The following is a 24,793-nucleotide window of genomic DNA, read 5'->3' on the forward strand; positions in this document are numbered from 1 at the left end:
TGCATTTTCTGTGTAGGATGCTTTCTTCATTTTTTTTTGTTCTATTTCTCTACGTGCACTATCTTCACACCTGTGTTGTATGTTATTGTATTTTGTGCAGCACCGTGTAACTCGCTATAGAAGTAAAGATTATTATTATGATTGCAGTGTACATTCACAAGGAATAGGAATGTGCATCCTGTGCATGCTCAGCTTAGGGGCGCTATCAATACAGATTTATTTTTAAGATTAGAAAACTGTCAAATGTTGACTTATGTCAGACGTGAATACGAGCACACACACACACACACACACACACACACACACACACACACACACACACCAAAACACACTGGTATTGTGGGACAGCTGTGAGCTATTAGAGTTAGTTCCCATAAACTTCCTCTTCCCACTGTAGGTCCAACGGTAGAACATGCACAAACACACACACACACATCTCAATCTCTTATTCTAAACAGACTTATTCCTTATAAAACTGTGGTGATTCCCCACCGGGAAAACACACAGTTGTACAGTGTACAGTTGGAGGTGAAAGATAAGCTTCTCATTTTATTAAAATTATCACCTGTGACTTTCAACATAGTTTTAGATTACTTAGACTACACCTTAGATGTAAATGGACTAAGATTTCTACAGATTTACACTTGACAGAAATGGTTCCGTGAAATGCTAGGAAAGATAATTGGCAAAGAATCACATATATAGTTGATATGTTGAACTTGTTAGCAAACAGTTGCTCATTTCCACATCCAGCAGTTACGGAGCAACATTATCATTCATTTGGAGTCGTGTTTCTGTCCACCTGGTGAATGTAAGTCCAATATTCACTCTCTAATAGCTCTGTTTTTGCTCCTTACCAAGTCCTGAGGGAAATATCTGACTCTTTAGCCGCTAAATGCTGCTAAAAAAACAACGCTATGAGAGCATTGAGAGTGAACAAAAACAGTAAAGTTGCAGCTAGACAGATAAACAATGAGCTGAAACTCGCTATAAAGCTCCGTAAAGCTGAGAAGAGCTGCAAAGTCACTGATAATTCTCTGTAAGTTCATCACTACGAGCCACAACCAACGTATTACACACTGACATTTAACTGTTATTAAAAAATATGGATTATAGCCACTTTAAAGAATATGGCTAGTGTTATTTTTTCCTTTCATTTACAAAAAAATCCCATTAAGAGACTAAAACCAACAATAAATTTATTCTAAAACAAATATTGTCAGTTTATTGTGTTGTAGAACTCAATTTTTGTATAAAAACTATTAAAAACATATGAAAGAACCATAATGTCACATTAGGTAACACATTGCTTCAGTAATTTATGCTTCCATCTCATCCAACTGACAAAGCAGTTTAGCCATGGAAGCACGTGTTTGGGTATGACGTCTGCTGGCATGGAGAATGTCAGACATCAAAATATGCAGACACAACGGTTTCCTGGTTTAATCACTAACCATGAAACCAGTCTGGCTCTGTGTCTGTCTGTCTAGCCAACAGAAGAAAAAACACACACACAACTCATGTCGTGTAACGCTGTCATTTTTCAATCCCTAAGATAACCTCGTATTTTTCTAAGAAACGTAAATTGTGCGTGCCGTTTCTCAACAATGTTCTGCTTCACTCTGTCTGACCCGTATAAACCTGTCTTTTGTCTGCTGCTGGGACCACAGACGCGAAATGTTCTGTTCCCAGTTGCTCAAGGGTACATTAAAATTAAACAGTTCAGCTTTATTGACCCCGCATGTGGCAATTCAATGCACAATTTCACTTAAAATGAATATAAACAAATTCATACGTCAGGCATAAAACAAACAGTAGATTAGCAGTGGTCCATTTCTATATTTGTGCAGATGTTAGCAGATAGATGTGTGTGGCTGAAACTCAGTTTTCACTTGTCAGAACAAAGAGTCCTGCAACAGCTGGTTTGGCCCCCACAAAGCCCTGATCTCAACATCATGGAATCAGTCTGGGATTAAATGAAGAGACAGAAGCAGCTGAGATGTCGAAATCCACAGAGGAAGAACTGTGGCAACTTCTCCGAGATGCAGGAACAAACCGACCTGCCGAGTACCTGAAACACTGAGGAGAACTGCTGCTGTTTTAAAGACAAAGCTGCTCACAGCAGATATCGATTAACTTAAAGTTTCTGTTGTTTACTTGACTTTGTATCAAGTTAACTGATAAATAAAAACGATTCATTGCTTTTAGTGCCTAACCCTTTTGCACAGTACTGTATGTGTTATCAATCCATCTATAATTTGGTCACCTCCATACTTTCATTTTTCCTATTTTGGTCAATTCTTCACGCACATCTATTACATGTCTGCTTTCTGTTGCTCTTCCTTGGGTTTCTTCCATTTTTCCCCCATTAAAGTTGTTTTTCCTTATCTGAACTGAGGGTCTAAGGACAAACTGTAAAGCCCCTTGAGGCAACTTCGTGATTTGTGATGTTGGGCCCCAAGAAAGGCAGCTAAGAGACTTAGGAGGCTCCTATATGTGATAGGTCTGTACAAAACCATCCCAAAGTCCAGATGATGTTTTACTGATGTTTTATTGAAAAGATAAACAAAAATGAAAGAGTCTGACAAGCAGCTGTTGCACAAAAAATATACAAAAAAATACAATCTGACTGTGAAAATAAAGTGATGAACAGACGATGGTAATGATGGTGACGGTCAACAGAAAATATCAGAGCTCTACCAACTCCCTTTGTCCAAAAACTCCTGCCACCACTTCAGTGAACAGGTTAAATAACAGGAAACCACACCCATGTGTCAAGCAATGTAAGTGACGCAATACGTGATGCCAACATCAATATATAAACAGATATAACAACATATTTTGGCTCCTACAGGCCTATATAAATAAAATTGACTTGACTTAATTTCCCAACCAGTCTGATATTTGAACCGGCTGTGGTGAACCATTACCCCCAAGAATATTTATTCAATCATTACATTTAGCTCAGTATTGACATCAATTTCATTCATAATGCAATAAACCGCATCACCAGCAATCCAACCACAGACCCCAGACAAAAAACTACTACTGGACTCGCTGTTAAAGGATGTTTTATATTCCTTTGACTTGCTGAAAAATGACAAACATCTGGACAAAAGTCAGAGAACAAATACAGATCAATAACACAGCAAGTACAAGCTTTGGCCCTTTTTTTCAATCACATATACACTGACAGACTTCAAAGTTATCTGGATTATTTGAGGGGATTTTTTTTTTCATCAATAAACAGAAATTGAATCCCGAACAAACAATTGAGAGAAGCACAAGAGATCTCGTGTTTATGGGAACACGTAGCGACATGCCTAAGAGGAAGGAGGAAAAGTGAAAAGATGAGATGAAGGAGGAGAAAGTGAAAGAAATGTGAGGATAAATATGAGAGTTAGACAACAGAGGGGAATCCCTGAGAGATGAGGGGGACTCTGAGGAAACCAAGAGTTTAGTTACTTTCTGTAGATTGTTCATGAGTAGTGAGAGAAAAGTGAAATATGAGAAAGACTTATCTGAGACGGAGGATGTTTGCACAGAAGAATGGTTTCAGTTTCACCATGAAGAAGACAGTACAGGTTTGTATATATGAGTAATATATTATTGAAGCCCAGGTCAGAGCTTAGAGTGATAAACAAAGCCTGTACACACAAAAAATATTATATTCTACTTCAAATTCACATTCTGACACCAGAAAAGATAAAGAGTGACTGAGGATGGAATAAAATCCAAATTAGAAATGTGTAATAAGCCAGTAATGTACCTTTCTTTCTAAATACGATAAAATACTGATGCTTTCTGGAGCCAAAACCAAGATCGGACATTAACAGCAGGTTACTGTAAAATTCTAAAGTAAAATACAGTATTTTCATTTTCGCTGCAGCAGTAATGGAAGAACGCCGTCAACATCATATAATCACCGTTCAGGCTCCTTTGTAGATTCAAATCAAAAGGTCAATAACTTCTTACTCAGAAAATAGAGTTACATTTGTGCATCTGGTTACCCAATTAGTGATTATGTTTAATTTTTGCTAACATTAAACTGGTATAACTAGCAAACACCTGGCAGGCACAAGAGAGCGTTTTCAGTTAATGTTTTTCAGCAGTTGGAAGTTTTAATTACTGATATTTCAACATTATTTTCACTGCTGCTTGCAAGTCTAGTTTAAAAATGATAGTTTCTCTTGAACTACACATCAGGCCTGGTCCCACTTGCATTTCATAATCAATAATAGCATTCTATCTAAATCACACAGCAGCTGAAGTTGATTCAAACATGAAGCCAAGTTGGTTAAGATATATTTGCTGCTGAGCCCCAGAAGACAGAGCAGTTATATTAGTTATCTCAACCAAAGTGTGTTTCTAAGCTGTAGCTGCAGGTTGTGGCAAAACTACTAAAACCTGGGACATAACAGGTGATTTCCCAGCAACACTGTTTAATCATTCAGGTGTTATCAGGAATTTCATTGTGATTAACCCTGAGAGGAGAACAAAGGGCTGCTGGTGAAAGTAAAGCACGGCAAATCCTCGTCATCGCTCTTCTGAAGAAGTCACTTCATAAAGGGAAGTTATGTGTCCTTGTGTAAAATGTTTCTCGCTGTCATTCAGTTGTTTCATTTCTTTTTCTCTCATTCTTGTTTCTTTCTCACTCAGTGAACTCAGTGAACCTTCTGACAGTTATAACAGAGGACATTTGAAGGCATTATGAGCATTGTATCCTGCAATCTGTTTATTTGTGCTTTTATATTTTTAACAGTAGTTTGCAAGTAATGGTGTCAAGTAGTTAGACTCAAATTAGGATGTTATAATTAACCCCCTGTGAAAGGGCTTTAATCTTAAGAATGATTTTTTCCAACACATACTTGAATATACTTTGCATATTTGAAAGCTTTTGAATAAATGTTACGTTCCACAAAGCCGTCATTTCTTCTTCTTGTCTCGTCCTCTTTTTTGCAAGGGTTTAAATGTAAAACTGATCTGATCTCATTACTGGACCATTAAGATTTAAGACACATTGTTATTTACAATATATGTCTGCAATTTATAGTTGTTTTTATTCATATGAGTAAAAACAAAACTTTTCAGTCGTTTACTGTAACATTTACAGTAAGAAAGTGTTAATGTAGATTACAACTGCAACACTGTAAAATACTGTGTATTACTACTGTAAACTTCACATTCAACAGCAGAATACTGTAATAATTTTTACAGTAACTAAATTATAGTGGTGACACTTTAAAAAAAATGGTAAAACACTGGCGACCACAGCTGCCAGTAGTTCACTGTAATTTTACAGGGAAATGTGTTACAGTGTAGAGATGAACAAAAACAGAAAGTAAAAGGGGGACAAGTTTTAGTGCATCTGAGTCTGGAGATTTTATATTTTTAACAGTAGTTTGCAAGTCTTGCGTAGTTAAACTCAAATTAGGACATTATAATTAACAGATTTACACTGACCCCCTGTGACAGGGCTTTAATCTTAAAAAATATGAGAATATAAGAAAATGTTACGTTCCACAAAGCTGTCATTTCTTCTTCTTGTCTCGTCCTCTTTTGTGCCAGATGTTAGGGGTTTCAATGTAAAACTGATCTGATCTCATTACTGGACCATTAAGATTGAGGACACATTGTTATTTACAATATATGTCTGCAATTTATAGTTTTTTTGTAATTTGTAGTTTTTATTAATATGAGTAAAAACAAAACTTTTCAGTTGTTTACTGTAACATTTACAGTAAGAAAGTGAAAACTGCAACACTGTAAAATACTGTATATTACTGCAGGCCTGGCTACAATATCAAACTGTAAATTTCACATTCAACAGCAGAATACTGAAATAATTTGTGTAAAATTTTACTGTAATAATTACTGTAAAACACTGGCGACCACAGCTGCCAGTAGTTCACTGTAATTTTACAGGGAAATGTGTTACAGTGTAGAGACTAACACAAACAGAAGGTAAAAAGGGGGACAAGTTTTAGTGCATCTGAGTCTGGAGATTAAAAATAAGCAGATGTGCTACAGAGTGATCCCAAACTCTCTGGGCAAACAGTCTTGGCAGAAAGAACTGGCAGAAATTAGACAGAATCCCTTTTAGGAAAATTGATTTTTGTGCGAATTTGTAGATGAACTGATAGAAACAGTTTCGGCACTGAAAAAATGTCTCCTTTATCTGCAAAGCTTATTTTAATTGTGTAATTCTGTTGCTTGAAACTTCAATAAAAGTGTAAAACAGCAAATATTAGAGGCATCACAACATCTGCTCATAGAAAAACTATATTAAATATGTTGTTGTAGCTTTTGCTGCCTATGTGTGTTTACTTGAAACATCTAAGATCACACAAGAGACTACACTTTCGATGGTACATGTCAGTGATACATGGGCCTGAGGGGCTCGTAACATATGGGAATGTTGTGTTTACCATAACTCTGCAGTTGTAGGGAGGCTCAGGGACATGTTTCAGGAAGACGACATAATGCTGTGTTCGTTTATGGCCGGATGAGGAAATGGGAATTCATGCGTTCAAGCTACAATGGACAAAAAAAACAAAAAAGAAAAAAAAAAACACACACGGACACCTGCAGTAAATAAATGATTTGCTTAGTTGGTTCCTCTGAACTTTTGCAGAGACTATTTGACCCTAACAGAAAAAGACAACAAAAATTTACTTTGTATTTATCCTATTTAACCTTTATTTAACCCACTGAGGTCAGACAAGAAGAAATATCCAAGTTTTCTTAATATTTCTTAACCTTTTTGGATGTGGGACTGGGCAGCCAGTTTGATTCGACTTCAGGTCCAGAACTGTGGGGCTGAACAGGATACGCCACACATCCTGACATAAAGGTATGTTATATTCCATTTGTAGGGAGTAAAGAATGAGTCCTGATATGCAGTAGATTTATATAACTAACAACATTCTTGCAGGAAAAAGAAGAGAGGAGTGTTTGACACAGTTGTACGAGCATGTTCAGATTGAGAAACAACTGTCACAAAGTCAGTCTAAATGTTGTAAATGGATGTTTGAAATAGCATTTTTTAATGGTGAAACAGCTGTGAGAGTTTAAGTCTGGATACTAAGCACATGCTGGGTATGCTTTACATAATATTAGTTGCAAAGGTCATATACAAGAGGGTGTTTCACTACATACTTATATATTTCCTGAGGGGAACTCATGTGTGTCTGAGATTACAGACACTGACAATGTTACGCCACAAGCAAGAGTTGTAAGTGTGATCTCACTCATGATTGTGATAATGACATAATTAAAGGAATACAAATTGGATTGGGGCGATCTGAAGAGAGAGACAGAGACATCACTCATATCATAAAACAAGAGCGCCGAATAAAGACCATCCACAGCGGCTTCAGGCTGTTAGAGGGAGGCAGAGACCTTCCAAAATATAATAATGCATTTATAACTTCATGAAAATAAGATATTGTGGGATTGTTAACATATTTCTGCAAACGCTGTCTTATAATAATCTTCTAATAATAATTTAAATGATTCAGGATGACAGAATGTCAGTCCTTGTTGTTCCTTCCAACATTTTGGTGCAGAGACGGACGCTGACCAGATGTTTCATTTTCAAAACACACACAGTGAAGTGCAGACTATTTCAAGCATCACTACAAGGTCCAGTAGAACTAGAAAAGTTGCACAACTCTTCTTCAATTATACAACACTTTGTTCCCCAAAACGTCTGCATCTGACATACTGTTTGATATATAAAATTGTTTCTGGCTCCTTTATGTAAAATCCTGTTTGTTTAGTTCTAATTAAGTAATGTTAGCAAGCTAATGCGTAACTAAGACAGTGAACATGCAAATTATTAGAGAATTATTTGACAGTTGAAAGTGCAGAGAGACAGGAAGTATGAGCAGAGAGAGGCGTGAAACATGCAACTAACGTCCACAGCCGGAATCAGATCGTGGATGTTGTGGTGTTATGTGTGTTTTAACCAGTTGGCTACTGAAACATTATTCCTTCTAAACATCATCTTGTTTACATTACCTTTGTGAGCATGTTATCATCCTGATCTGACGCCCCAAACACGCTTCACGTGCACTCTAACGCACAGGTGGAGGCGATTTAAAGCAAATCAGAGCTTTTCAATGAGCAGTAATAAACATATGTGACGTCTATGAAGAAAAAAAGAAAACAGAGGATGTATGTACGACAACGTAAAACTTTTGAATCGCCTGTCTGAATGAAGAGGTGACAAAGTTCTTGGAGAGTTTCTGGTCAGCTGGCTTGGTTTATTAAGCAGTTAATTGATCAATAGAATTTAATGAGCATTTACTGTGATAATTGAATAATTGTAGTAACTTTTTTGAAGTCAAAAAGCCAAACATTTGCTGGTTAGAGCTTCTAAAGCTTTTCTGTAAGTAAAACTTTATTTTACCTTTTTAAACGCAGGTTACAAAGTGCTTTACACTGACATTGGCACACACAGAAAACCATAAAAGACACGTTCAAGAACACATACAGACATCACACACATATGAACACAGCAAGCATACAGTCATCACCCGCGGCACACTTGTGTTTATCGAATGTTATAGGAAAGCCATTCTAAAAAAAAGGAACGGACTCAGCTGATCTGATGGAAGTGTGGCTGAGTCATACATGACAGTAAACTGATTATCTTTGGGTTTTGGACTGTTGATTGGACAAAACAAGACACATGAAGACGTCACCTTGTGCTCACCTTAAAATTATAACGGGAAGTTTTTCCAGTTTTCTGACATTTTGTAGATAAAACAATTAATCATCAGATTAATCAATAACGGAAATAACCGTCAGTTGCAGCCCTGCTTTAAACAGCAGTGAACCGTTTAGTTGCGTTCAGGTGACACATGCAACACAACGGCGCATTATATTCATCTCATGTAGCTCGAAGCGTGTGCGTACTTGCATGTTTGGGACCTCGGTCTTGTTTCACCTGAACATAAATCACGTACAGTGTCGTTTTGGGCAGACTGCAATGAAACTTACTGAACGCATTCATGTTTCCCAGACGAACCGTTTCTAATTTGGGTGTCTTTTGGTGTCAAAATGTCAACTTCTGACAAAATATGTGGTGATCTGGTGGGCAGACTGCCATGAAGTTTGCTGAGAACATTCCTGACTGTCAATCACACAAACCACCATTAGAACCAGTCTTACTGTCACATGCAGGGAATATCCCAAAGGGACGATAACTCTCAGTTGAAATGCTGCTGAGCTAATTAATGTACACAGTAGGAGAATAAATATAGTGAGGTATGATGAGGGCTAGTACACGCATGTACCACCGAGCCGCTGATACCCCCTGAGGTTTATATGCATCAGTGTGTGGTATTTAAGGCTTTCAACGCTTCTATTTTGTCTACTTTTTTTATCTATTATAACCGCTAATCAACATTTTTTGAACAGAGCAATGTCTGCTCTCGGGTGAAAAAGGTCAACAGGCTCTACTTTGTGTATCAGCTAACGTGTAAATGTACAGTATGTATCTTTCAATTGAAATCAGTTCATCACATTATTCTTCATGCCAACAAACAACAGGACTGGACGTGATTAAAAGGTTTTAGGGCGAGGTTTGGCTAAACTCTCGCTTCGTTTTAAAGTATTTGTTTTGGATCATCATCTTCATAACAGACAAAAGGAAAGAATGAAATGATGAAATGTTCGCTTGTCTGTTCTCAAAACACTCTTCTTCTTCTCTTAACAACTGATGAAGAAACCCAATGGAAAAAACAACAACACAAGAGTGTTTTCTTTGAAATTCATGTTTATTGGCAGATTTGAGTATAAATGTCCAGCAGTAAATAATAAAAATTTGTTTTTGTGTTTAGTTTCAGTCATTGGGGAGACCTTCAATGCCACACACACACACACACACACACACACACACACACACACACACACATACAAAATGATGTAATACATACCATACACTGCCCTGCAGCTACAGCCTGATATGAACACCCACACATACACACACACTGTCCAAGGTCACTTTTGGGGACATTACACAGACTTACATTCATTTCCTGGAGACTGAGCCTAACTCTAACCATAACCACTGACCAAAAAAAAAAAAAAAAAAAAAAAAATCAGCATTTTCCCTACGGGCAGCGCGGCTTTTGTACCCAATTGGACAAGCTGTCCTCAGTTAACTGGTCTTAAGTCTGAAATTTGTCCCCAAAAGTAGCCTATAACAGATCCACACACACACACACACATTCACACTCAGCTGAAACACTCCATGCTGGCCTTGGCTCGCTCCATCTCATGTAGGAAGTTGTAAAATTGAGGGAGTGTCAACTCTAGAAGAGACGAGAGAAGAAAACAGGAAAAGGCAGATAAACAGATTAAGTGAGTAATAATCTGTTACACTGCAAAAAAAATAAATAAAAAAAACGTCTCCCTTTCACAATTTGGTATAAACAACAATGTTTAAAGCTACAGTCGTAGGCGTAGATCCCCTGTGTGCTCAGAGTTTTAACTGTGAACTAAACTTGTGTTTATTCTGATATTAAACTCATCGTCTTCTTTAGGTTTCGACCTCTCAGTTCAGTTCTAGACCTTTTAAAAACATCTGTAACGCTTTTGTTTTACGGGTCCTTTATCTTTCACTTATTTCCTGGAAATTTTCAGAGTAGTTTGCAGGTATTTAAATGTTGATTCTTTGGAACATTTTACAGAATTTGGTACAAATTATAAGAAAAACAGAAGAAAAAAAAGTGTTAAGTTGGTAAGTGCCCCTCATTAGTTTTGGGTTCATATGTAGCTGTTAATTTGCAACATTTCCTAATAAATTAGATTCTTAAATATAAGATTTTTTTTCAATATTTTTTAAATGTTAATTCTTAAGACATTTCTTTAAAAGAGTTATGTACTTTGGTAGTATACACTCATTATAAAGAAAGAATCCAATATGCAAACATATAGTTTGACACACAAACTGCACACTGAAAGTATTTTCTGTGTGTTAAAGAATTGTTAAGAGTGTAATTCATTAATAATTTTTGCAAATAAACAACTACAACTGAACCCAAATATAATGAGCGGGTACTTACCAACTAAAGCAACTTAATTCTTTTTCACAATTCTTCTCATAATTTGTACCAAATTGCACAACCTTCTGTCCTAACTGTCCTAAAGTTTTACTGTAAAATACCTGAAAATTACCATGAAAATTTGCAGGAAATAAGAATAAAACTAAAGGATCTGTAAAATAAAGCGTTATCACAACATTTAAGTTTATAGTACATGAAGAGTTCCTGTGTGGCACCAAAACATCCACAGGAGGACGAGGAAGGCTGCACTCGCAGGGTTCTTTTTCCTGTCGCGTTACACGTGTAACATCTGGTTTCCTGTGTTATGTACAGTCAGATCCCTGTAATGTTTTGTCTTGACCAACGTTTGATTCAGACAGATCGCCGGCAAGAAATAAATAACTAAATAATAACTAAATAAGTTTAAATGAGTGTGTTATCAGCATGAGTGGTGACTGTGCCATGTGTTCATTTTGTGCTCTATATATATATATATATATATATATATATATATATATATATAAGAGTTTTGACATTTCAGCTTTGTTTCAGATAAACAGAAGAAGTGAGTAGTTAACCTGAACAGTGATCGCCACCACGGATGAACAGACAAAAACAGAAGAACCTCACACCAGACGAAACGGGATCGTCCAGTTTAAGATCCTCCATCTGATCGAGGACCATATTTGGTTTGGTTTACAAGATGTTTCTAACAACCCTGATCACCAGCAAGTTCATTCAAGGGTCTGTTGATCCAAATGGAAGTAAATATTATATTTTTTTTTTCTCAACACTAGTTGCATCTAGTCCTGCATTTAATTGTGGTTTTATCTGCTATGGTTTTATGTTTCCTGTTTAAAAAACAATCAAGGATGCACGTTGCTACAAATGTTATTATATTTGGACTTTTTCCCAGCTATTTCAACTTGGCTTTGACTTGGTTTGAAATTTCTAAAATCACTTTTAAGATGTTGTATGTGGCGCTCATCCTGAACTTCATCTTCTGTTAGCTCTGGTTAGCTAACATGACACATAAAGTACCTGAGAGAAACAGCAGCTAGTAGCAATAATAACCAAAACTACACAATTAGGTCTTTCAGGATGTAAGTGTGTCCCCAAAGAAACATCTACGAGCAGCTTCACTCACACAAGAAACCACAGGATTTAAAAAAAAAAGAGGTAACATGTATGAAGCATGTATGAACTTCCTGCTGTTTACCTTCAAAATAAAACAGACACTAGATATCTGCCAGATGTCGTATGTTAGTGCAAAATTTCATTTTATATCATATGGTTTCAATTAATTAATACTTATCAGCCACACAGGATCATAAAAAGAGACACAAAACAGTTTTAGTACTATAAGCAGGACAATGTGATGCATTTTCAATTTGAAGACATCAGTCTGCCGCCTCTAATCGATCATAGAAGAGTCTGCTTAACATTTCCACTATTCATTAAACAGCCATAAACACAGTTAACAGTGTTGGCTGCCTTACTGTAAAACTATCCATTACTTGATCTAAATCCAGGGCTCTGATCCAGACTGCTAGATGCTAACAGTTAATTTTAAACTCTAAGCTAACGGAGAGGTTTCCTTCTTGAGATAATGAACATTTTCTAACTATTACATCTGAAATTTGTGCAGTTTTATATTTGGACTTTTTCCCAGCTATTTCAACTTGACTGTGACTTGGTTTGAAATTTCTAAAATCACTTTTAAGATGTTGTATGTGGCGCTCATCCTGAACTTCATCTTCTGTTAGCTCTGGTTAGCTAACATGACACATAAAGTACCTGAGAGAAACAGCAGCTAGTAGCAATAATAACCAAAACTACACAGTTAGGTCTTTCAGGATGTAAGTGTGTCCCCAAAAAACCATCTACGAGCAGCTTCACTCACACAAGAAACCACAGGATTTAAAAAAAAAAAAAAGGTAACGTTAGCATGTATGAACTTCCTGCTGTTTACCTTCAAAATAAAACAGACACTACATATCTGCCAGATGTCGTATGTTAGTGGTTTCAATTAATTAATACTTATCAGCCACACAGGATCATAAAAAGAGACACAAAACAGTTTTAGTACTATAAGCAGGACAATGTGATGCATTTTCAATTCGAAGCCATCAGTCTGCCGCCTCTAATCGATCATAGATGAGTCTGCTTAACATTTCCACTATTCATTAAACAGCCATAAACACAGTTAACAGTGTTGGCTGCCTTACTGTAAAACTATCCATTACTTGATCTAAATCCAGGGCTCTGATCCAGACTGCTGGATGCAAACAGTTAATCTTAAACTCTAAGCTAACGGAGAGGTTTCCTTCTTGAGATAATGAACATTACATCTGAAATTTGTGCAGTTTCAGTCTCATTTAGGATCTCCTCATAAGTTCTCAGCCATTCTGGTTTGTTTTTTTAATCTACTGTGTGGGCACGTCATACTGCCCACTGACTGTCAGAAGAATGTGAAAGTAAATCATGGTCTCACATCCCAGTGGGTCACGCTGGATTTTTCTGGTATTCAAGCTGTTGCTGCTGATTTTAAATATCTTTCTGCTCGAGTTAAACAATACAGAGGCAGAAAAGGTTTGAGTCCAATAATAATACAGCACATATTTACATTTCAGAGCCCGCTAACCTGCTTAATTCTGGAAATGGTTTCAAATATTTCAACAATTTCAGGTATGTTTGATATCTTCCCCCTGAACCCGATATATAACTCCTCAGAAGTGAACAACTCACTTGCAACATAACAACAGAATTCAGTGCATTACTCACGCTGCTTTCAGTTAACCCAAGACTGGGGGTTTGGGCTGAATTACATCATCGCTTGAACATTCTTATGAAATACAAATTTTTGTTATGTGAATCTAATTGAAATGTGATCAGTGTTGTTGTTTTGTTTTGTTTTTTTTGTCTGTAACGGCAGAGACTCACTCACCCATGTAGACGTTTTCAGTGGAATTCCCCTTTCTGACAACCAGTTTCAACTGCAAGAGGACAAAGTTTGTGTTCAACAAACTGTAAACTTAATAATGATGTGTTAAACTCTGTGTGTGTGTGCGTGCGTGCATGCGTGTGCGTGTGTGTGTGTGTGTGTGTGTGTGTGTGTGTGTAAGTCGAGTGTTTCATACCTGTAGAAAGATGTTGCCCACTTTCTGAATTTCACTGGTGCCAACAGTCACTGTGAAGGTCAGAAAACACAATTAAAATACTTTCCAACATAAAAACTCACCGTTACGAATCACAAACAATGACAGATGACTGTTTTTTTTAGCTTCAACAGTTCAAGATTCAAGACTGTTTTAGAGGAAAAAGTAGAAAAGGTATTACTAATTGTTCTTCACTTAAAGCGAGTTTAAGCCAACTATTAAATATTGCAATTACTTGGGATTTTTTTTTTTTTCTTTCTTGGGCTACAAATAAAGTTTACAAGATGCGGTGCGACTTTTTGCACATTAAGTAATAATCATTTGTTGGATTGAACCATATTAACATCGACTTTTAAACCTGTGATTTTTTTGTCCACCAGTTTTCAGCAGAAACATCTAATGAACACAACGCTGATGTAACATCTGCCTCTCGCATGTTACATTAAATACATTAGATGTGCTTTAAATGGTCACTATGTCTAACAGCAAAATCTTTTAATATAAAATATAATTTTGTCAGTAGTTTTACCTTTATTTGATAGTTGTAAGGTGTACATATTTGTGTTATTTTCATTATTTTATGCTGTTATCTCATATTTAATATTTAATATTTGGCTACAGAATGATTAGTTAAGACGATAGACTGTGAGACGACAGGATGTGGTCGGATAGTGTACAGTGGCTTTTTATAGATTTGTCTCTGAAAACAGATGTCTGGTGCGGCCCAAAGTGACGCAATGAGAGTGCTGAGCAGAGTGAACCAAAACGTAGCAGCTAGAGAAACTCCCTATAAAGCTCCGTAAAGCCGAGAGGAGCTGCAGAGTCACTGATGATTCTCTGTAGGTTCATTGATACGAGCCACAACATGTTACACACTGATAGCTCATACAAAACACTGATTATAGCAGCTAAATGACCTCTTAAAGCTGCTTTAATCAAAATGTAAATATCAACATTAACTCAAATGCCTCTGTATGATGTGAAAGGAGCCGCTCATAGTGACAAACCCACAAAGAATGGATCAACTCTTCAACTCTACTGATATTTTTAGCCTCTTTCAGCTTATTGATAAATGATAAGCTTTGATAAATCCACTGTACACTAACTGCTCAGCACCAAACGGCAAACACACACAGTTAGCTGGAGACTAGCTGGTGAACATAGTGGAGCGTTTAGCAGCTAAAGAGTCAGATGTTTCTCTCAGGAGTTGGTGGAGAGTAAAACCTGAGCAGCGTGAATATCAGACAAATAGACACAAACAAGACTTGGATGCAATGATAATGTTGCTCTACAGCTATTTTCTAAAAAAAATTATCCATAACTGTTAATTAAAAAGGTGATACTATGTCAGTGCGATGTGTCTGTCAGCTTCTTTCTGCCCTCTAATGGCCACAAATTGACTAATGCAACTATATAATCACTTTCTGTTATCAGTTTCATTATTTTCTTGTTTGTCTGAGCCATTTTACCTGTATTTCGCACAGCTTTTGTGAAAAAGGACTATAAATTGTCTGTGATTTTGTTTCGGGAATATGTTCTATGACTCTACGGTGTTGTTAACCTCAGCTCTAAAACTGCTGACAAAATATTCCTGGTACAGCTTAGTACTGAACAAAAAAGCATAAAAGACGATAAACAACCGACACGCGTCCTCCGTGACGACTTTAAGCTCTCAGGAATGTGTTTTAGATCACCTATATGTAAAACAATACAGGAAGTTTATTCCAGAAGAGTTGTGAACAGGTGAAGTTCAAGAAATTATCAATTTACCACATGTACAGACTGATAAATGCACTTTTTGACATTATGAGCCTTTGCGGTGTTTGTACAGACTGACCGCTGCCATAAATCACATATTTGTGTTTTAGATTGTTTCTATGTGTGTAAATCATTTGTCTACTGTATGCGTACCTCTGTTTGCAAACTCACATCCCTCAAATTTCCCTTTGAGGAATGAAAAAAGTATTTTTAAATTGGATTCTTTTAGAGGTTGCAGCATAGATAACTGTAGTATAGTTACAGTATAGTTTGCTGTGATGTATTTTCTTTGAACTAAAAATGTTCCAGTTGAGTGAAATAAAGCATCTGCATTACTAATGATTGTCTCTCAGAAATGTCACCCTGAAAACATAAATTTTGAGACTTTATTTTATTATTATTTTGTCACTATCATCCAGCCGCAGCAGAGAGGCCACTGCAAAGTGTGCAAGATCTGAACACTTTTAGGCACTTTAAACATTCAGATTAATGAGACGATCCTTCTGAATAAAACAGACTGACTAATGCCCGTTATTTGTGGGTTTTTTTATGTGTGTAAATTAAAAACTTCTGTCTGCAGACTCACATGCCTCATGCTGGGAGTTAACATTCAAAATGCTGTGATATGTTTTCTTTGAGCTCAAAATGTTCCAGTTGAGTGCAAAATCATGACTGACCATCACATCTGAATCCCTGTTTCTCAGAAATGTTTTGGCTTTAAATATCTTCTGCGTGCAACAACCTTCACCCCAAAAACATCAGTCTCTGAGACAGTTTGTATTTTGTCACTGCAAAGTGTGAGAGATCTGAACACTTTTAGGCACTTTATAAACATTTAGATTAATGAATAAAACCTCTGTAGCATATAGAAGCCATATCGGCTCTCAGACTAGTGTGGATGTACAGCTGAGTGACGGGCAACATGCAGAGTCTGTTTGTTTGCATGTCAATAAACATCACAGTCAGTTAAAACGCAGCAGAGTGCAGCACACAGAGGCACTCCTCTCATAAATCGAAGCACAGTGTGTTTTAAAAGTGAAGATCTGCTCAACAATAGCTTACGGTGATGCTAATGATTGTCCTGCCTAGCGTATTAGCATTTCTATTACCTACAAGTCTTTAGGAGTCATTAGTCTGTGTGAATAAACAAAGAAAGCCTGATAGAGACCCATCAGCTGTGCACATCTGAGCTGTTTAAATGAGACTGAGGCCCAAGCAAAGCAGTAGAGGTCATCAGTGATGCTAATGACTCTGTTAGACTACAGACACTGTGGTCATGAATATGTACATTTGAGAGAAAAGTGAAGCTGAGCATCTTTACATGAAGTCCTACAAACAATGTTCACAAGCTGTTTTCTTATTTAAGCTACATTAGGGAGGATTTTCATGTAAAATACACCAACACTTGTCACGACTGGACTTACAGTTAACTTATAATTTCATGAAAAGCTAAATGTGATGTGGTTTTCTTTTTTTTAAAACACAGTTTTGAAGATTGTGAATCCGTCCAGCGGACTGCATAACGCTACCACATCGTACTCTGAACTAGTTTTGCCGTTTTGGTTCGTCTTACCTCCAAACTTCCACTCCATGTCGACCAGCTGGTTGACCATCAGAGTCTGTCTGACAGCGAGTCTGGACAGCACCGCGTAGTGCTCCCCCCACTGCAAAACACACATAATGTCACAACGATTCCTGTGCTCGATAAATGATTGGCTGTGTGATAACATTTTGTTTTAAAAAGGTCAGAAAGCAGCTTTAAATTCATGTTATTATGACCCATTTACGTACTGGATCATCTGTTTTAACACAATGTAAATTCTTCTTTCCCAAAAATGGATTATCTGTCTACTGGAATGTTGATCTTGTCCATTGGGGACAAATTTATGAATGTTAATAACTGTAGAAATGCATCTCGACATCCTTTTTGTTTCCTTCAAATGTTGCTGAACAAGTATCATCAACTTTGTAAACGTCAATCTCAACTTTAAGGAGCTTTACCTGCTGTGAAAAGTGAGCCGACTTGTCCTCGTTTAGTCCTGCAGAATCAATAAAACAGGTTCAGTTTAATGTATAATGCGTAAAAATGCCACTTTAAGACTTTTCAACATGACAGGGTGTCATAAGAGAACAGTATCCTGCAGCTATACTTAACCCCTGTTTTAACATACAGCTTGTTAATGATTGACTCGGTGATTAAGGTTCGGGACGTGTACCTAATGTCTCCAGGTCCTCTTTGATCTGCTCGGCTGTCAGATTTTTCTTCAGGGCTCCTGAGGAGGAAACGGGAGGATCAGTGTCACTGGACGGAAACTTTCATGAGAGTGAGGTTGAGAGTCGTGGGAAAATTCAAAACTAGACCACATGTCTTAATAAGAGAAAGGTAATGGATAACAGGTTCCCACCATTAAACGATTTTACAGATAACTGACCAGTTTAAGATTATATTATTTCAGGGTTTCAACCAGCTACACTGAAGTTTGATGGCAGAAAATGTTCCAATAATCTAAAACAGCAGCGGTAAACATCATCAGACGTTGGTGTTTCTCCCTCAGAGTCAAAGAACGAGTTTTCTAGAGCTTCTAGTCTGCGTTTGTTCAATATTCAACTGTCTCATAATGAGATAATTGTTTAATTTCTACACCAACAGAAGCAGGAAAACAGACGTGTTTACGTTTATTCACTTTCTTGATGAGAGTTGGATGAGAAGGTTGATGCCACTTTCAAGTCTGGACGCTAAATATGAAGCTACAGACCGCAGTGGATTAGCTTAGCTTAGCATAAAGACTGGAAGCAGGGGGAAACAGCTAGCCTGGCTCTGTCTGCAGTTTAACAACTGGCCTGTCAGCACCTTATTAACATGTTTTATCTGTTCAAAAACCCAAGTGTAAAAACGATTTCACACTTAGCTAACCCCTTAAAAAACGCAACTTTTTATTTGTCCATACAAACACACATTTGTACATTTGAAATAAGTGAGATACAATGTGCTCATAAGTGAGCTTTAAAAGTGCTGCCAGGTGGATTTAGCTAGATTTGGATGAAGCCAGGTTAGCTCTTCCCCCTGCTTTCAGTTGTTATGCTAAGCTAAGCTAACTAGCTGCAGCTTCATACAGAAGCAGGAAAACAGACGTGTTTATGTTTATTCACTTTCTTGATGAGAGTTAGATGAGAAGGTCAATGCCACTTTCAAATTTGGATGCTAAATATGAAGCTACAGACCGCAGTGGATTAGCTTAACTTAGCATAAAGACTGGAAGCAGGGGGAAACAGCTAGCCTGTCAGCACCTTATTAACATGTTTTATCTGCACAAAAAGCCAAGTGTAAAAACGATTTAACACTTAGCTAAAACAAAGTGAGATACAATGTGCTCATAAGTGAGCTTTAAAGGTGCTGCAAGGTGGATTTAGTTAGATTTGGATGAAGCCAGGTTAGCTCTTCCTCCTGCTTTCAGTCATTATGCTAAGCTAAGCTAACTAGCTGCAGCTTCATATTCAAACAATCAATCAAACCTCATGTGTAAAGCACCTTTTGAGCAGGTTAGTACGATTCAAAGCGCTTTTCAGATGACTGACAAGCCGATAATAAGACAGAACAAATGGTAAAATAATTTGAGATTAATGCACACGAGAGAATAAAAAAAGATGAAATTGTAATAAAAACCAAATAAAGTGATTTAAAATAATGAAAACAAATAAGAACTAGATAAAACGTATAAAAGGCGATGACAAATAGAATAGATAGGAGACAATAAAACATGAATACAGTAAAAGAAATGATTAAATAAAATAAATAATGGACATTCAACATTCTAATCAACAGCTAAGATAAAGGCTAAAGGCTCAGAGAATAGAAACTAAAAAGCTGCCTCACCAGAAGTTTTCATCCTGCACTTTGGAACAAGTCAAAAGACCACAAAGTGCTTTAAAAACAAGTGAAAGAATCCAAACGATTACCACTCATCAATCTTCTCTTCTCAACTCTTGTCAAGAAACACATTTCCCCAAAAATGTTGACGTGTGTTCCTTTATGAATTATGTGTTTGAGGAAAGCAGCGGAAATCTGCATCTATACACTACAAACTCTTCAATGTGTATCTCTCTACCTACAGTTCTGAATAGAAGAGGTGCAGGTTAGTTCAGGCGATTTTATATATTTCTCTTATTGTGAACAAATCTCATGTTTGGAGCCGACATATCACAACCTCTTGACTTTGTACATTATAAATTTTTCAAAGAACTTCAAAACCAAAGTGAACTGGTTTTGTAATGTAGCACAACAAGATAGTGGAGCTCTGTGAAGTGGCGGGTTATTATCTTATCGCTATTTATATTCTTTGGAACCGTTTTTTAACAAGCTACGCACCCAGTGCTGCGGAGCGGCTCATTGATGTGTTTTTAATAGTTTTTTGGAGCAAGATATATCAGGTTTTGGATACACACACACACAATACTTGTTAGTAGATTAGTTCCTTGTTGGTTTGGATTCAAAACATGAGATTTGTTGACGATAAGAAAAATATAGAAAAATCAGCAGAATGATCCTTTAATATTTATTCTGGATAATGAAGGATATCCGTGACTGAGGGGATATTTCCAACAAAAATTCCCAGAACATTATCTGAATCTACCACCTGGGAACAACTGGATTTATTATGTTTGCGTTAGTTGCAAAGAGTTAACTGTTGAATAGATGGATGTGTGTGTGTGTGTGTGTGTGTGTGTGTGTGTCTCCCACCCTGCGGCACCAGGAGGACGCTCTTCATCAGGTTCCTCAGAGGACCGGCACTCATTCCATTTTCCCCTGCAAACTCATTGAGCTGCTGCATGAACCTCTCCGTCTACACACACACACACACACACACACACACACACACACACACACACACACACACACACACACACACACAAAAACGATATGCATTCATTTGCACATGCATACAATAGAACAGGCAATATTTTACCTCGGTTCAGTTATCAAGGCTAATCACTGAGTCCAAAGTCCCATTAACATCAAAATTGTGTGTGTGTGTGTGTGTGTGTGTGTGTGTGTGTGTGTGTGTGTGTGTGTGTGTGTGTGTGTGCGCTAACCTCTTTAGGCTCCAGCAGGAACTGGAACAGAATTTCAATCAGACGAAGAAATTGCTGTAAAAAAGGGAGAAAAAAAGGTTTAAAATCCTGCTTCATGTCTGTAAAAATGTTCAGCTGTTTTGAGCTTTGATCATTATTTCATATCAAATAAATGTAGAGTTTTATTTGGAGTCTTTGTCCCGTACGGTGTTTTATTAGAGGAATATTCTGTGTTTTAACAACATGCCTTCACTGTGTGGTTGTCTTTAAACAAATTAACTTACTATGAGCCTGTATGACTAATTTGTAAAAATCAATATTTAATAGAAACCGCAAACTCATTCCAAAACATTACAGTGATGCAGAAAACCATTGAGAGGCATTTAAAGACAGGTTCACAGTTATAGTCGGTTGTTCATATGAACAGTGAAAGAGGTTTTCCTCGCTGTAATCATTCCTCCTGTTCATACTGGATATTAAAAGATCCTTCAAATGTGTTTTCAATGGAAGTGATGGAGGATAAAATCCACAGTGTGTCCACACAGTCATTTAAAAGTCTCTGTGAAGCTTATATGAGGCTTCAGCAGTCTGAGTTAGTCATATCAAGTGGATATCTGACACATTTACAGTCTTTTTAGCATCAGATTCCCTCTTTGTGTTTCCTGCAGGTGGAAGTATAGTAACAAAAAGAGGGACTTTGGCACTAAAAAGACTGTAACGTTGAAAGATATCTACTTGATTTGACTCATTTGGACGCTGAAGCTTCATATAAACTTTTTTGCACAGAAGGAGGACTGTGGATTTTGTCCTCCATCATTTCCATTGTAAGGTCATTATGAAGGGATCTTCTAATGGTCAGTATGAACAGGAGGAATGATTAAAGCAAGAAAAACATGTTTAATGTTCATTTGGGCTCCTGATTGTTGTTTTAAGACAGACTTGAAAAACTGCAAACCCACCCTTTGTATAACAGTAGCTGTACAGTTACAGTACCATTAACAATATGAACTGCAGTGGTGGAAAGTAACCAAGTACATTTACTAAAGTACTGTACTTAAGTATAATTTTGAGGTACTTGTACTTCTCTTGAGTATTTCCATGTGATGCTACTTTATACTTTCTACTCCACTACATTTCAGAGGGAAATATTGTACTTTCTACTCCTCTACATTTATTTGACATCTTTAGTTACTTTTCAGATGAAGATTTGACACAATGGATAATATAACAAGCTTTTAAAATACAACACATTGTTTAAGATGAAACCAGTGGTTTCCAACCTTTTTGTCTTTTGACGTCTTACAAAAAGCAGTGTGTAGTCGGGGTCACATTTCACATGTCTATGAGTTGTTAACAGCTCCACCAAATAGTGATTTTTCCCTCTAAACTTCTCACATGCTTTCATTTCAATAAATAAAAGCAAAAATCAAAGATTAGAGAAAAAGTCCAAAAACTGAAAACAGATTTGTGTATCAGAACTTTGTTTTTTCTTCTTTCCTCTCCCATTAATCATCTCACGACCCCTCAGATTTATCTGCTGACCCTTTGGAGGGGCCCTGACCCCTAGGTTGGGAACCACTGGACTAAACTAGCTAACTGTATATAAAGTAGTGTAAACTAGCTCCACCTCCAGCAGCTACAACAGTAACATACTGCTCTAACACTGATGCTTCACTATTAATAATCTAATGATGTCATATATAATAATATATCAGTCAGAGGGACCAAACCACTACTTTTACTGCAATACTTTAACTACATCAAGCTCATAATACTTATGTACTTTTACTGCAATACTTTAACTACATCAAGCTCATAATACTTATGTACTTTTACTGCAATACTTTAACTACATCAAGCTCATAATACTCATGTACTTTTACTTAAGTGGGATTTTTCATGCAGGACTTTTACTTGTAATAGAGTATTTTACATTGCTGTATTGGTACTTTTATATAAGTAAATAATCTGAATACTTCCTCCACCGCTGCTGAACATTATTTTTTATAATCTAAAGTTAATGAGGCCTCCTGCTGTCACATGATTCACACGAGCTGCCGAGTTGTGTTCACTGACAGCTCTGAAAAATGCCTCACGCATCATTTTTGCTGAAATATGAAGCCTCACAGACTGACAGATAAACAGATATTTGCTCTGTGAGTTAGATTTAACCCTCAGAAACCAGCTGAGCTCACAGTTACAGCCGCTAACTGTGTCCCTCTCTCTGGATTATAAATCCAGTTTCCCGGTTAAACCTGCTGAATTTACCTGCTCGTTGAATTTGTTCAGATTCTGAAAGTCGGTGCTGACAGAGTCCGGTAAAACATCTTTAGTGAAGTGAAGCTGCATCTTTTTTTTTAATCACCAAAGTTTCCCTGAAGAAAACCGTCGGAGCTGCTCCGCTGCTGTTGTGGAGTCCAGTTCCGGGTTCTTCAGTGCGCATGCGTAGAAGTGGCAGCCTCAGCTAAACGGAATTTGAAAGAAATTAAAGGACAGATTCACAACTTTTCAAGCGTCTTAAAACAACATTCAGGAGCCCAAATGAACATTGAAGCATATTTGTATTGCTGTAATTATTCCTCTTGTTCATACTGACCATTAGAACAACAAACCTCAACAGGAACACCCCCCACCTGCCCCCTGAACAACATACAAACTTACAATAAAATAGAATAAATAAGTAAAACAATAATAACAAAATAGTTTAAAAACTGAGGGGAAGAGTCAGAACCTAAACAAAAGCATACAAGTCACCATTAAATGGAGTAATGTGCAAGATGTAAAGTAAGATTACGTCACTTCGGGGACACCATTACAAATATTTGGTTGTAGCAAACAGTCGTGGGTCCGAAGAGAGTGTGTCAAAGTCCCTCTTTTTGTTACTATACTTCCACCGCAGCTCAACAGGGAAACACTGTCCGAGGAAACACAAGGAGGGAATTTGATGCTAAAAAGACTGTAAATGTGTCAGATATTCAGCCACAAATCCAATGATTACAGTGAGGAAAGAACCCTCTTTCACTGTTCATATGGACACTGTTGTTTTAAGACACAACTGCCATTTAAGGTAGAGGTTATTTCATCCTAAAAATGTGGTTTAGATGGCAAAATATCAATTAAAACTATCAGTGTAAGGATATGCATTAGTTGAACCAAAGTCTTTCTCCAAATGCTCCGTGCACTCTTTGCACTATTTGTATCAGTGCAGTATATTCCTGAAGACTGCAGTGTTGCTATTCTGTGTAAATACATGGAGAGCCACTAAACCAGAGTCAAACTCCTTGTATGTGTAAACATACTTGGTGATTCAAATGACACTGATTGTGATTTTATGTGAAATCTTCATCTGAAAAGTAGCTAAAGCTGTCAAATAAATGTAGTGGAGTAGAAAGTAGAACATTTCCCTCTGAAATGTAGTGGAGTGCAAGAATAAAGTACCTCAACATTGTAGTTACAGTCCAACACTGTTTTTGTCCTCATTAGAAGAAGTTATAAAAAGAGAAGCATGGATAATCAGACAAACTGCTGTAGTTTCTGTTCAGTAGTCTGACTGTGGGGGAGAATAAAGGGGAAAATCTTCCTTTCTGTTTCTCCACCGAAATATGGTGAAGAGAGGTTGACTGAGACTGAGAGAGAGAGAGAGAGAGAGAGAGAGAGAGTGAGAGAGAGAGAGATGAGTGTTGGTGGGGTGAGGTGGGCAAAAAAAAAAAAAAAAGAGTTTCTGTTCTTTATTTTACGTTTTTAACCTCAGGT

The 24,793-nt window shown here is 37.1% G+C and overlaps 1 protein-coding gene across 1 annotated transcript; it reads right to left on the reverse strand.

Moving 5' to 3' along the window:
• Window positions 1-9,771: 9,771 nt before the first annotated feature.
• Window positions 9,772-23,491, reverse strand: commd7 (COMM domain containing 7). The gene is made up of 9 exons (XM_044352767.1): window positions 23,309-23,491; window positions 21,062-21,115; window positions 20,709-20,811; window positions 18,187-18,243; window positions 17,972-18,009; window positions 17,544-17,634; window positions 14,195-14,244; window positions 14,002-14,050; window positions 9,772-10,322 (listed from the first exon to the last, which is right to left on the reverse strand). Exons 1-9 carry the CDS (start codon window positions 23,387-23,389, stop codon window positions 10,246-10,248), a joined length of 600 nt encoding a protein of 199 aa, XP_044208702.1. The 5' UTR covers window positions 23,390-23,491; the 3' UTR covers window positions 9,772-10,245.
• Window positions 23,492-24,793: the final 1,302 nt, after the last annotated feature.

This window comes from Thunnus albacares, chromosome 5 (genome assembly GCF_914725855.1).
Source record: "Thunnus albacares chromosome 5, fThuAlb1.1, whole genome shotgun sequence".
Classification (NCBI taxonomy): Eukaryota; Metazoa; Chordata; class Actinopteri; order Scombriformes; family Scombridae; genus Thunnus; species Thunnus albacares.

Coding starts and splice junctions, on each gene's coding strand:
- commd7 (XM_044352767.1), bottom strand. CDS start 23,389: ATGCAGCTTCACTTCACTAAAGATGTTTTACCGGACTCTGTCAGCACC. Junction 21,116..23,308: donor TGAACAAATTCAACGAGCAG/GTAAATTCAGCA, acceptor CCTTTTTTACAG/CAATTTCTTCGTCTGATTGA. Junction 18,010..18,186: donor AGAGGACCTGGAGACATTAG/GTACACGTCCCG, acceptor TTGATTCTGCAG/GACTAAACGAGGACAAGTCG.